General features: G+C 34.1%; 1 protein-coding gene across 1 annotated transcript in view; it reads right to left on the minus strand.

Moving 5' to 3' along the window:
- The window catches only part of Oamb (Octopamine receptor in mushroom bodies), a 692882-nt gene that overhangs the window by 307894 nt on the left and 369229 nt on the right, over window positions 1–15759 (minus strand). The window contains exon 3 of the mRNA XM_074172398.1: window positions 11163–11749. Coding sequence (XP_074028499.1) covers window positions 11163–11426 — 264 coding nt within the window. The 5' untranslated portion in view covers window positions 11427–11749. The remainder of the gene's footprint in view (window positions 1–11162; window positions 11750–15759) is intronic.

Below are 15759 nucleotides of genomic sequence, written 5' to 3' on the forward strand. Positions count from 1 at the left end.
TAAAATCTGAAAATCTTCAACTTTGAAAACAGAATAATCTTATAAAAACTTATCATAACAAAATATATATATATATATATATATATATATATATATATATATATATAAATTGGTAGACTCGACCACCCTGTAGATTTCTATGGGTTGAACAAAGCCTGCAAAAACTGTAACTAATCTTTCATCAAGTTTTTTAAGAACTGTAGGTTTTTGGCTAAAATGAATAATCTGAAAGTGTCGAGTTTGTACATTCTATGCAGTTCTTGCTCAGCAATTGAACTGGAAATATTGTGCTTTAACATGGAACGCCATCACTCACCATTGGCTGAGATGAATAGAGCTGTAGGGCTTCTTCAAGGTGGCATGCGACAAAATGATGTAGCTCTTCGTTTGGGGGTCTCCCAAAGTGTTATCAGTCGATTGTGGCGGCGTTTCCGTGAAACTGGCAGTCCAGCCGAACAACATCCAGAGCGAGGACGCGCTACAACTGCAGTTCAAGACCGATTTTTGGTCTTAACCGCAAGAAGACAGCCGACAATCACAGCACCTGAGTTGGTTAACGTGTTGCAGCAGACGCACCAGGTAACCATTGGTCGTGATACTGTCAGAAATCGACTGCATGAAGCAGATCTCCACAATAGAAGGCCACTCAGATGTCCACCTTTGTCGAGAAGCAATCGCGGTAGAAAATTAAAGTGGTGTCAAGAACATCAAAACTGGGATGCAAATGATTGGGCCACATTTTTATTTACAGACGAATCCAGATTTGGATTTCATCCAGATTCTCGTCGAGTAAGACTGTGGAGACGACCTGGAAATAATGAGCGTTTGAGACACATCCAGGAAGTCCACACATACAGAGGTGGTACAGTAATGCTATGGGGCGGAATCATGATCGGCGGCAAAACCGATCTCGTTTTTCCAAATCGCTCCCTCACAGCTCGACAGTACCTCGACACCATTCTTCTACCTATCGTCCGTCCTTTTGCTGGTGCTGTTGGTGAAAACTTCCATATAATGCACGATAATGCTCGTCCACATGTCGCGCGTCTAGTGACTGACTGGCTCACCAACGAAGGAGTTGATGTATTGCCATGGCCAGCACAATCACCGGACCTGAATCCCATCGAGCATGTGTGGGACATGCTTCAACTAAGAATTACTCCGCATATGGGGAACATTCACACACGTTTCAATTGAGAGAGCTTTTAATCGCTGAATGGGCAAATGTACCTCATTTTTGTCGATACACGATAGATGTAGGGCCGTAATAAACCAGCGTGGAGGCCATACTTTGTACTGATTCCAATTTTTTTTTGGTATATGATTTTTTTTCGAGGTACCAAAGAAGAGCCATATTTTTTTTTATTTTCCCTTATATCCCTAGACTTTTCCGATGTATATATATTATATCATCTGGCACTCCTCCACAAACTGAGGAGGAGTGCCAGATGATGACAGTACTACCAACTGTCGAAAGCGCTCGCAGATAATTAATAGAAGATATAAAGCTTCAAATCCTTTTTGTAGAATTTAATATTGAAATACTCAAAATAAAGGAAAATTAGTTGCATCAATCAAAATATATATATATATATATATATATATATATATATATATATATATATATATATATATATATATGTATATGTATATATATATACTCCACACTCATTACTCAGCCACACTCCACGACGTGTGGCTGAGTAATGCGTATTCATCGGTCTGCCCTCACCTCTCCCGAAGCGATGAAGGTTGTGACGTAACGCATAGCTCTAGCCCCGGTATCGATGGCCGAGGACTGTCTGCCTATATATATATATATATATATATATATATATATATATATATATATATATATATATATATATATATATATATATATATATATATATTTCTAGTTATTATTATTCTTGTTATTTTTAAATGCATGTACTATTACTGTACTACTACATTCTATTTTCATACCTTTGATGAATCATATTCTTGGAAATGTTATACATCTATATGTTTACTATTATTGTGATATTTTGAATGTATGTTCATATTAGATGAGTTATTTCACTAAGAATTTTGTTAATTTGTAATTTCAACCTCATTATTATTATTCTGTACCTCATTCGTAGCGTGTGTTCGTTGTATATTGTTTAGACGTCTGTTTTTTTCTTCGCTTCAACTTCCCCTATGTCTGTACATATCATCATTTCTTTCGTCATCGTAATCCCTATTGTCTCTATAATTTTGTCTGTCTGTACTATTAGCTCTGTGTCTGTATGTATTATTATTGTAATTTATATTCTATTATTGTTATTATATCTGTTGTTGTGCAAATCTGTTATAATTATTATTATTATATCTGTTATTAGTATTATTGTTATTGTAATTTCTGTTGAAATTTGGTCTCCTATATGCTTGATTATAAGAATTTCTGTTATTATAGTTGTTGTTTTCATTATTTCGATATTCTTGTTGGTTATTATTATCATTTGCCCTATTTTGTGAATTGTTATAAGTATTTCTGCGTCTTTCTTGTGTCAATAAAAATTGACATAAACTATTCATGTCTTTGAAATTATAAAGCATTATTATTTCCTCAAGATTATTTTCAAAGTGTTGGATAATTAAATTTATAATATATTCTTCTGTAAATTTACAATTTAAATATTGCTACGAGCTATAAATTTGCATTGGATATTTATGGTAGGAAGTTCCCTTGTTTTAATTATATTTCCCAGCTAATAATTCATCTTTGAACAATTTTTGTTGTGATGGTCGCCAGAAATATGTCAAAAATTTATTTAAAAGTTCTTCAAAATTTGTTAACTCTTTTTTTTCTTTGTAATCCACAATAATGCCTCATCTTGTAATCGACTCCTAATGAGTTCTTTCATTTCTTGATATGTAAGATTTTTATATTTGTTTTTAATAAATTCTATGAATGGTATTGGATGTTGCTTTTTTATGTCACCGTTGAAAATTAATTCATTTCATTTCTTGTTGTTATGATTAGTCTAATTAATTTTTCTCTAATGGAATCTTGAATTGGGGTATGAGCTCCTCGGCTGAAAGAGTATTTATATTACAAAAGCGCGCGGTGAGAATAATTGCTAGTTTAGGATGGCGAAACTCATATAGAAGAAGCTCATATGAATAGCTGGAAATACTCACAGTTGCTGGTCAATATATATATGAGATGTGTCTCTACGTTCATAAGAATAAAGAAAAATTTAGCGCAAACCAGCAAGACCACCCATACGCAACTAGAATTAGAGGGTTGTTGATAGCGAATCCTCACCGAACCTCCCTCTATCAAAAAAGTCACCTATACCTTGGACCCAAATTGTATCACAAGCTAGATGTTTCTCAACAATGAACTCAATGAACATCTGCATTTTCAAAAGACAATTGAAAAAATATCTTATCGAAAGAAACTGCTACACCATTGACGAGTTTTATTAGTTACTCTCGATAAAAAAATTGTTAATTACCTTCATATGTACAGTTTAGTATCTGTCGTCTTTTGTTGTTTTATATTTCTATACTTATATTTGTTTTTAGTTAAACATGGACGTCTTCCTTGTTACGGTATGTAAATGTTTATTGTAATGCTTTCATAGTGTTCAACAAGTGAAATAAATATTATTATTATTATAATGTTTGACGTTAACAAGTTTTATTAGTTACTCTCGATAAAAAAACTGTTAATCACCTTCATATGTACAGTTTAGGTGGAATCAAATGTGTCACGTCACATGAACATTCCACAATTATAACGCATCAAAAGTTTTGAACATCAATATCAATAATAAGAATACAACAATATCAATAAAGTATCAACTGGAATGTAAACTGGAACCCCCGGCGTAGAATGAATCCAAAACAAGCACCTCCCCCAATCATCAGAAATGCAATACTCTTCCAGACGCGCATTTCTATAACCAAGTTGACGTCTTCAGGCGTAATGTCCACAATGAATTCTCAAAGAAAATCATTTTTCTATTTTTGATTAATTATATTTTATTGAAACATTGATATTTTGACATTGCCAGATTTTGAATTTTTCAAGTTTGAATTTTAAATCTGAATATATCGCTTGGAACTTCCATCAATTAACTCTTCTCCACATCAGGTGTTTACGTTAACGTCTTCTCTCACGGATACCTACATTTGGCGACCGTGACTGGACTATTTGGAAACAGACTATGAAGAAAGTTCAGAAGATGCTTGAGGCTCAGAGGTCGTCTTTCAACCGTATATACGATGCCGTAATTGAATTGCTTGGTGGGGAGTATCTTAATACAACAGAAATAGGAGCAAAAGTTCATTTATCATACCAAAAGATTGAAGTGATAGCTGAACTGGATAAGCAATTATTAGAACATCTTTTAGAAACCGATGATGCTGATAAATGTTCGTTGACTTTCAAAACTGAATTATTGGAACAGGATAATAGTCAGTATCGAAGTATCACGTTGACTGTTGAGTCGTATTTATTGAATCAGTCCACGAACGAAGCAAGAAGTTCATCGTCTTGTTGCACCACCCATTGGAAACCTGAACTGAATTTACTCACTATTGAATTAAAAAAATTTGGAAATGACGCGAAAGAGTGGCTGCCGATTTGGAATCAATGAAAATAAAGATTTTGTCAAAGAAAATAAATTTCAGCATCTTCTACAGGCTACGATTCCGAATTATCGCGCTCGTCATTTAGTCGGGAGTTATCTACCTAGCGGAGATAATTGCCGTAAAGTAATCGAATGTCTAGAATCATGATTTGACAGATAATATATACCTGTTTATATCCTAGAACCACTGAAATCGGTTTTGAATAGCCTTTAAAAAAATCAGCGCACAGTCACAGTTACGATCATTGGAAATTCTACAGGGTGTTTCAAATTCGATGCTCACCATTGGGATATCGGAAACTATGATCGATACGAAGATATTTAAATTAGGCTGAAGTTGCGCATTTACCTGACGAACAATATGCCGTTAGGAAAGTTCTGAAATTCCGGGTATATCTGGAGATAACCTATTAAATACTAAATCTAATGTAACGCCCATAAGAAAAAATAAAGTTGATGATGATGGCCGAAAGACGAAACGTCGGATAGCAAATCTGTAAACAACATTATGTAGCAGGGAAAAAGTGACGACATGGAAGTGTTATTCATTTTCGAATCCTTCGAAAAATAAAGCCGGAAAAAAATAAAAACCATTTTTCGAAATTTCTAAATTACTGTTTTTTTCGGATATCTCGGAATATACTCGGAATTTCATAACTTTTTCAACGGCATATTGTTAGTCAGGTAACTGCGCAACTTTACCCCAATGTAATCATCTTCGTATCACTCATAGTTTCCGAGATCCCAATGGTGAGAATCGAATTTGAAACAAAGTGATTATTATGACAAGTCTTTTTTGAATTTGATATTTCTCAAAAAAAAATCAAAATGAAGAAAGGATCACAATGGCTGTGTCTGGCTTTGATGTGCCATCTAAAATGAAGAAAGCAGTGGTCATTCATAGTAAAACTGCTTCTATAACTGTCTTTGGACTGATCAATAGTAAACTTCAGCAGAATGATGAATTATCAATGGATCCTATGGAAGTGAAGATTGTTCATAAACAATAAACAGGACTCTAGCTGACCGCAAGAAAAGATTGATAGAGCGTGTGTGATGTTGAAATATGTTTGAAATATTAAATATTTTTGGGAAAGAAAGTTTTTGGCTTTCTACTACTCCATCTTGTACAAAAAAAGAATGAGGGAATCTTCCAAAGAAAGGAAGGAAGTAATCAATTACGTATATTTCAGCGCAACGAATTGAATGGATATTCAACTCATCAATTGCTGCGTGGTGGGGCGATTGGTGGGAGAAATTGATACGAATTATCAGAGGCTTATTACGTCAGATTGAAGGCAAACTATCTGTTACATATGGAAAATTTTACACAATCATTCGAGACATTGAATTAGTTATCGACACAAGACCGCTAACTCTAGTTGACGAATATAGTTCAGTTTCAATCCCTTTGAATCCTGATATGTTTTCACATGAAAAACAAGAAGCTGTTTTACTAGATTTCGATGCCACAGAAACCATGATTCTAGATGATTCAGATCTGAATATCTTGGTCCAAAGGTTTAAATGACAAGGACATCAAAGTTGGAGATATCGTTTCAGTACATTTGGATAACATGAAATGATTGGTAAGCTGAGGTGAATGAGCTCATATCATGTCTTGATACATCAATACATTGATGAAACCGGTACAGAGAATTACTTCATTGAAACTCAACAGTCGAAATCAAGCAATCAACTTGCAGAGAGAAACACAAGAGAAAAACTGACGAAGCCAAACAACAGAAAAATAAAATTCAAGAGGTTGACCTGATAGAAACGAAAGATAAATCGACGGTTGTTACAAGATACGATCGCGAAGACAAGGCTTTATTGAAATTCGTATTGTTAATTGTTTGAGTTACTCTTCTGAAGTTTTGCAACACAGGGTGGGAGTATGTATAATCATTTTTCTATTCAGTCTTTCTGAATAGTTTTATGTCATTAGTTTTATGACATTGTCAGAATGTGAATTTTTTCAGTTTGAATTGTCAATCATCTGAATATATTTTTCATTCTTATGAAGTTGTTTCAAGCTTCTATCAATCAATTAAAACGTTTTCGTTCCCTGGTAGGTGTTCTTTGGAAACAATAACATCTCCTGTCTGTATGAAAAAAGTCCGGTTTACGTCAAATCGTAAATTTGTCTGGGGTATTATTCTGTTAGAAATGGTATAATTTTAGTGAGCTCTCTATTGAACTGTTGCATTTAATTTTGAGTGTGCCCTGTAGACACGTTCAGATGTTGATATTTATTTTTAATGAAGTAGTTGTCAATTTTGATGAATACAAGTCATCACGCAACTTAATAGTAGTAGAAAACCAAAAACTTTCTTTCACAAAAATTAATCACTCCTGAAAATATAACCCCTTCAACTCAATTAATTTTTCTCTTTCGATTACGAACGTATTCAACGATATATTAACCGAGAACTATAATCGAAGGGTATATCGACGACTAGAGTTGTGTATTTCGACAAGGCAATTTAGACGCAGAGTTGAATTGACATTTAGCTTGGACGACTTGAAAGTGGAAAAACTGAATTTCGAGAAATATCGATACTGATCGATGAGGGCGCAAGGAATCTTGGAAGTTGAAAATCTGTGGAAAGCTATTGATCCTGGTTTTGACGAAAATGAAATCAGAGTTGAAGAAAACAGAAAAAAAGATCATAGTGCAAAATCTATTCTTTATCTATTGGTGACTAATGACAGTCTTGATAAAATAATGCATTGTAAAACCGCTAAAGGCATAGGAAACTTCAGAAGAGAATACACACTTAATTTGATACTCGGGATGGCTTCCTGTTACTCAAATATTTTATCAATACTTCCAAAAGCTCAGACGAGACGGTCAATCAGTACCGGAATAGACGAAACGGGTTATATCATAAAGTTAAAAATGCTGGATTTGAATTTAGCGAGAAAATTCAAGCAGGATTCGCGGCATTAGGTTCACCTGATCAATATGAGCATTAAGCGAGGAATCTCAGAGCAGATGAAGATGACCTGAATATGTGCGATTTGAAGTCAAAGCTGCTATAGAAGAGGAAAGACGAATCGAAAGTAAGCAGAAATGAATATAGAGAAAAAGATGAAGTTGAAACATTTGCAACGCAAAAGATATAGATGCATTTTAAAAGTGGAAATTTTAAACCTAGACGTGGAAAACCATTCAACAGAGCAGGATCGACACGAAATAGGAAAGATACTACCTACCAATACAACGAAACCCAGTTATTTACATAAACATTTGAGGTGCTATAGATGTCTGGAGATAGGTCACATTGGAAAAAATTGTTCTTTGTCTACAGCAAAAGAAACAAGACATATCTTCCAATGAGTTGGAAAAGTCAGAACCTTCAACTTGTATTCAGTGCTATACGAAGAAAAAAAAAAGAAAATGAACATCATTTTTCTTATTTGGTGAATAATAAAACAAATTTGGATACTCGGATACTAGACAGTGGATCTACCGAGAAATTCATAAATTTCACCTAACAAAACACAGTTGTAGAAATAGATAGTGGAAAGAGGATCCTATCAACTGGTTTTGGAGATATTGAACTCAAGTTGGACGAGGAAAATGAAGGATCCGCTATAGTACTTAAAAATGTTATGTATGTTCCAGAACTGAGAACTGATTTATTGTCGATGAGTATAGAAACTGAAAAAGGCTCGAAAATAATACATGAGGGAAACCATTCGAAAATAATTGCTTCAAGTGGAGAACTTGTTGCAAAATCGGTCAAAATCAACGGATTATTTTACATAAAAGAGTAGAATACTGATACGAAGGAACATGAGTTATTTGCTAATATTTCTGCAGATAAAGTCATTTCTACAGAAAATAAATTATGGCATAGACGTCTCCCTCATTCGAATATTCCTACTGTGAAGAAAATGCTCAAGGAAGACGAAAATATATAAAACAATAGACAATTTCATCAAAAGCCAAGGTTTCGAAGAATCTATTGCAGATCCGTATGTTTATTTCGGAATTGAAGAAGTTATAATCATCATTTACGTGGAGGATATATTGATTTTGGAACTAGAGATGAAATACACAAATTAAAGTTCAGTTTCAAACAAAATTTTTATACCAAAGACTTGGGGGAAGTGAAAAATATTTTATCAGAAAGAGTGTCAAGAGATGAATGAAATAAGATTAGACCAGTCATTATATGCCATCGAACTTTCAAGAGAAATGAACATCGTCCTTATGACGATGAATCCTTGAACGAGGAAGATACAAAATTATATCAAAGAGTTATTGGAAGCCTTTATGGCAGTTTCGACAAGACGGGATTCAGCATTCCCCACGAGAATAATGAGTCAGTTCAATCATAGACCATCAAAATACCATTGGAAGGGTATGGAACATATTCTCCGATATCTAAATGGGACAAGAGACTATGGATTAGGATATTCCAAAATTGGAAAAATTATTATGAAAGCCTACAGTGACGTAGATTGGGGATCAAATGAAACAGCCAGAAAGTCCTACAGTCCTATTCAAAATTGAAGGAGGAGGAGCTGATCCAGCCGTAAGCAGCAGTGTGATGCACTAAATACTGTAAAATCAAAACTTATCGCCTTGAGCGAAACAGCCAAAGAACTGATTTTTTTGAAAAAATTGGCTCGAAAAATATCCAAGGAATAATTTGTTGGTGATTGTTTTCCTATTTTCATCGACAATCAAGGATTAAACTCGCCGAGAGTTTTCCCAAATGCTCCAGCCATTTTGCTGGAGTATTTGGGAGAATTGGATATCAAAGATCCAGGAGGAGTATTATAAATGGTTGATTTTCAGAGAGCTCAGTATTGAACACTTTCATTCAATTTTGAGTGTGTCCTGTAGACATGTTCAGATGTTGATATTTGTTTTTGATGAAGTAGTTGTCAATTTTGATGAATGAAAGTCATTACGCAACTTAATTTTTCTCTTTCGATTACGAACTTATTTAACTATATAAAAATAGTTGAACCATTGCAACAAAAAGCTCAACATATTCTGCATTTTTTATTGAAGTTGTTTGTACCGAATGCATTTCAATGCAATCGTGTGGTTGTTAACCACTTCAAAAGAGAATCAAGTAATAGTTTATATCCAGTAACGATACTGATGTTGAGATATTGATGAAATCATCGAAGTTTTTGAGGATATTAAGAATAAAAAATCATCTGGATACGATGACATATCCATGAACATATTACAGAATTTTCCAAGAGAAGCGTTTGAAACTCTTGTCACGTTAATTGATCTTTCCTTTCGCAACGGTAAATTTCCTTCATTCTTGAAAAAGTCTGTGATAATTCCCTTGCACACAGGCGGTTGCTTGGACAATCCATTAAATTATCGTCCAATATCCCTCATCACAACTCTAACAAAAATAATTGAAAAGCTAGTGAAAAAAGGCTCAATGAATTCCTTACTGCTCATAAAATTGTCAAAGAGAATCAATTCGGATTCCAAGCTAAAAAGAACACCCACGATGCAATTTTTTCTTTCCTGTATGAAAACTGTATCGTTATGGCTGCGGGGGTTACTTTGGAATGGTTCGAGTCCTATATAACTGGGCGCAGTTAAGCCGTAAACAGCGATACTATTTCAAAATATATTATTATTGACTATGGAGTGCCACAAGGATCGATTTTAGGACTCATTCTTTCTCTTGTATATGTGAATGATTTACTGAGTGTACAAACTTCTGGAAAAATTATTTTATTTGCAAACGGCACCACCATTTTATGGCATGGTGAAAAAGGCCATTAGATATGTGTTTAAACTAGGACTACAGAATTCTTGTAGTTATTTGCAGAAAAAAAGATATTGACAGTTGTGTCTCTTTTCGTTATGAAAACGGTGTGTCTTAAACATTAACATAGTTTAAAATTTGAAAATATTTCTTCTTGTCATAATACTCGCCAGAAATCTAAAACTAACTCAAAATTACACTTTCCTTCCTCTTCTTTGGTGAAGGACTCAATTTTCTCAATTTTTTATAACGGCGGTAAAATGTATAAACAATTCCCTTCTCATTCTAGAGAGAACCGCGATAGTATTGAAGACTTTACAAAATACACAAAAAGTCTTATTGTGAGCAGACCCTATTATAATTTGCAAGAATTTTACAATGACAATTTTCAAGGAAAAATGTGAACTGTCTATTCTTTTGTCATTTTATTGGTGTTATTGTATAGGATACTCGCTTAGAGCGATAACTTATAAGTTGAATAATTGACAAAATGGTCTAATAACATTTTTTATTGGTATTTTATCAAATTTTTTTCACATTTACTAAATTGAATAATATTTTATTCATGTTTATATACGGAATGTTCAAATATCAATTTCTATAGGTGCACATTTATTTCATTAATATTTTTATACCTGTATGTACCTCAACCTATATTTCATTACTGTACTGTGTATCTTTTACTTTGTCAACAAAACTAGACTTTTTCAACAATAGGGAATATTTTGATTTGATTTTATTTGATATGAATATTCAAATGTAGATGAAAATAACTCACCTTAAATACTTCCCATGTTGCTGAAAATGGCAAAACCGCAAGGCCCACCATTAAGTCTGCAACCGCTAATGACACGATGAAAAAATTTGTCACTGAACGTAGTTTTGATGAACAGTACACGGCAGCAATTACAAGACAGTTGCCAACTATCACCATCACATTTATTAGTTCCAAAGCCGAAAGGGACAATAGCAAATGAGTATCACTGAAATTAACTTCCTCTAGCAAGGCCGCGCACGCGGTGGCATTGAGTTTATTTCGCATCACATCGAAGATATAATTCTCGCAAACTAATTCACCACACTTGCATGGATAACACGTCCCAATGGGTTCATTTTACTATTTTTTATTGAATGGTTCATTTCAGTTATCGACTGAACTGAAACTATTATGGATTACATAAGCACAAGAGTTCGAAACTTCATCTACACTACTCTCGTTACGTTTGTGTCTGGTAATTTACGTAAACGGAAGTTTCTTGAACTTTAAAGAATCTGCAGTCTGTACCCACTGAAGAACTTCTGTTGGCTGCGTTTACGTTTGAAGCCTGTAGTCGACATCTTGTATGTGTTCAGGAATATATTCATCTGTAACAAAGGAAATAGTCATGAGTGGTTTGACAAGGAGACAGATCAAAGTTCATGTCAACTTGGTATCAGCTTCGGAAAATTGATTTATTACATATTATATGAGATTAAAATACCTTTATTTGCCTAAGAGACTGACAATAATCAGTATAGGAGTCGTCCTTTGTTACAATAGAGAAATATGAATCTAAAAGTATTCACTAAGTGAATACAAATATTTATCTAACAGGGAAGTCCTTCAATTTTTTTTTGATATTTATATAATCACAGTCACTATCATGAATCATAAAAGCATTAAATAATTTAGACCTGAACAACTTGGCGCACAAGACGTTAATTTTGTTTTTGCAAATGTTATGACATAGTTTTTAATTTTTCTTGTGTTGAAAGAGTGATATTCACGAACACAGAAGAATTAATTTCTATTTTTAAAAACATACAGGCACATTTCATGAACATACAAAGACACAACAGTGAAATTTTTATATTTTTCAAGGTATTGGTGGCTAGATGTTCCTTGTGGAAGTCCAATAATACATCTCATTACTCTTTTTTGCGATTTCAATATTTCCGAACGCAGTCTTAAGTTGACCTGAACGAAGTAGGAATTTATCTTTTGCCCTACATTCAAAATCTATTTCAGATTGTGAAACAAATATGTTAGGGAGTTCAACTTGTAGATAGGTAATTCCAGAGCAATGGAGTTTCCAATCGAGATGCTCATCAACCTCAATACCTTAAAATTCAACATTATATTTTTTGTTGTATCTGAGCATTTTCAAGATAAACGTTGATTACTTTTTCTGCTTTTTGATTGTTGTGAAAATATGTGATATTGGTTTTCAGTTGGATCGAGGAATAGTAAGTTCTGGAAAACACCACTTATTCATTGCAGAAACTACCCCATTACATTTGGTTTCCAAGTTGATATAATTGGAGATGGCTCATCGGCGTATTGGGTAATGAGAGCGTCTGATGTTAATGAACCCGTTTCATTCACATCAAGTGACTTCAACACAGGACATAAAATAGAACCCTGTGGAACTTCAATATCAACTGAAACTTGTTGTTATTTTACTGTTTCCATTTTCACCCGTCATAAAAATTCAGAATGGCAAACTGTTTTCGATCAGTCAGAAATGCTAAGAGCCAGTCCAACAATGATCACATGATACCATATTCTTCTAATTTCTTCAACTATATATCGTGGTTGACGCAGTCAAATGCCCTGCTGAGATCACAAAAGAATCCCACAGGCTAATCTCCCACATCAACATTTTCGAAGAAATGAATCGAGACGATTCGGAAAACAATATTCAAAAATTTCATCCATACTAGGAGAAATGGTGACTGGGCTATAGTTTTCCATAAGTCTTGGAACTTTCTTTTGATACAATGGAACTACCCACCTTGAGACGATGTGGAAAACAGCCCGACTCAAATGATGAAAATGTCTCTAGGTGTCTCAACTGAAAAATACATTGATCAAAATATTGTTATCGTCTTCATTTCTATATTGTTGGTTATAGATCTATTGTTATTAGACAATTCATTTTTTACAATCCATGCAGTTTGACTAGAGTTATCTGATGAAGACATTTTTTTTTGATAATTTTTTTGTATCTTCAATCGACTTGAAGTGTAGTTTTTTCGCCCCATTATATATATATCCTAAAGATCTGGTTAAGTTCTTTTCATTCTAAAGAGATTCTTTAAGTTATCAGAAGTTGCTTCCACTTCATGATTTACCCACTTTTCACCCAATCGGTGCTTATTAATGTCACGTTTTCTCATAGGAAAATAGATATTGAAATGATATAGAAATATATCATAGAAATAATTGAACACGTCCATATTGGAAATGTCATTAATATTATATAATTAGCCCAAGTGATAAGGCGTCCTACTCACGATCGAAAGGTCGTGAGTTCAATCTCTACATCGGACAGATATTTTTTTAGTTGAAGTTGGAATTATTCTGCAACGTCACATGGATAGCGGAATGCTATAGCCATGATGATCCCTAGTTGGTTCGGAGAGTTATTATCATTACCTAACCATAACACAACGCTAATGACCAGGTCAGTCAATGCATTTCAAAAAATTATTATACTAACCGAGTAATCAACTATGACTTTTTTTCTTATAGAAAGAGAGAGAGAGATCTTCAACGTAGCCTTTCAACTCTCCAGAACTAACTAAGTTACAGTAACAGAACTAAGTATGTGTTGAATATTCGGAAATTTCTAGAATGAAGGTATAAAATAGAAAGCCAGAGCCTTTTGAAAGTTATATGTGATCAAAATAACTATATTCTATCCATATAAGCGTCAGAGTACTCCAAAACACATCATGCATAGCTCACGTGATCTCCCAAATTTTCTTTTATTAATAATATACGGCTGGGTATAGGGATTTTGTAGGTGAAGTGTAGAGACGCAAATTAGCAGTTTCTTCGGCCGTATCAGTACTTGACATGTTGAAAGTTTCGAAATTCAAAATACCGTATATGTACACACTTCGACCTTATAGCGATACACATGAATGAACTCCGCCACTGTATAGCCGGCAGTACCGGTAAGTAGTGGCGTATGTGACTAAATACACTCTTGCATACTTACCGGTTTTTTACCGACCATTCCAGTCTCGAATGCTCGGTGAAATTGTAGTTACTACGAATTAACTTCGTTTTGGTAGTGCGTGCTAATTACGACAACAAAGCAAATGATTGTTTTACCGATAAAAATCCAGTGAGTCTGCAAGCACCCGCTACCAGTAAAATATCGGGCGATTTTATACTGCAACTAGGGTTGCACACACACCGATTTTGGACGGTCAGTATAAAATCGGCCGAAATTTTATTGGTAGCGGGTGCTTGCAGACTCACCGGATTTTTACCGGTCACCGTAATTAATACGTAGTAACTACAATTTCACCGGGCAGTCGAAACTGGATTGGTCGGTAAAAAATCGGTGAGTATGCAAGAGTGTATTTAGTTAGTCACGTACGCCACTACTTCCCGGTACTGCCGGCGATACAGTGGCAGTGAACGGCTGCCTGATCCCGTTCCCACCGGTGGTTCACTATTGGAATTTGGACGACCGGTATAAAATCGGCCGTCCAAAAGCGGTGTGTGTGCAATTAGCGTTTGGGTTATTTTGTTTGTTTGGAGGACAGAGTTTATGTCGAGACACCTATCCACATTTTTTCGATTCTTCTATCAATATCATTGAAAAAGTTTATTCTTTTTTTTGTTTACGAAATCTGAATTTTTTCAAAAACATTTTTGAATCATGATACTACATTTTATCTGTAGAATGTAAAATATTGAACACCAAAAAAGTCGACTCATTCATAAAAAATATTTTCAAACCAAAACTTAAAATCCTCATGAGGAGGTTCAGCATGCCAGTTTTGGTTGTGTCATCAATGATTTGATAAAAAACGAAACGAGCTTGCTGATCTGCAATATGAGTACCTCTGTAAAAACCATTTACGTGATTAAAACACATGTTCTCCCAACTAGGCGATCAGAAGTAACTCGAAAGACCGAAAGAGCAAGTAAGATTTGTTGAGAAAATGACGTCATTCCACTTTTCCGAAAGTAGGCACAAATTGAATATATAAACAAGAATCAATTGGACAAAAATTCGAAAAATCTTCACTTGAAGGGATAATAGTAATTCAAAATTCATTATATGAATTTAAATAATCTCTAGATAGATGCTTTGTTTTCAAAAAAATTTTATTTTCTTACAGATAAGGTTAATATCCATACTGAAATAAATATTGTTTGAAAAACACGCTTTCAAAGAACATCGAAATGAAAAGTTGAAAATATTTTTTTAAATAAGCTCAAAACAATAACGAACGAAAAATACTAGTAGATGTTATTGTGAGAAAAGCGACGGGCGCTTGATATACAAAAAATATGGCACAAAGCGCCCACGCTAATTAAATTTTTTTTTTTTAACTATTCAGTTCAATGTTCTTTGAAAGCATGTTTTTAA

The sequence above is a fragment of the Leptinotarsa decemlineata genome, unplaced genomic scaffold, assembly GCF_025532065.1.
Source record: "Leptinotarsa decemlineata unplaced genomic scaffold, Ldec_3_MD MMD2_tig00000090_RagTag_RagTag, whole genome shotgun sequence".
NCBI lineage: Eukaryota > Metazoa > Arthropoda > Insecta > Coleoptera > Chrysomelidae > Leptinotarsa > Leptinotarsa decemlineata.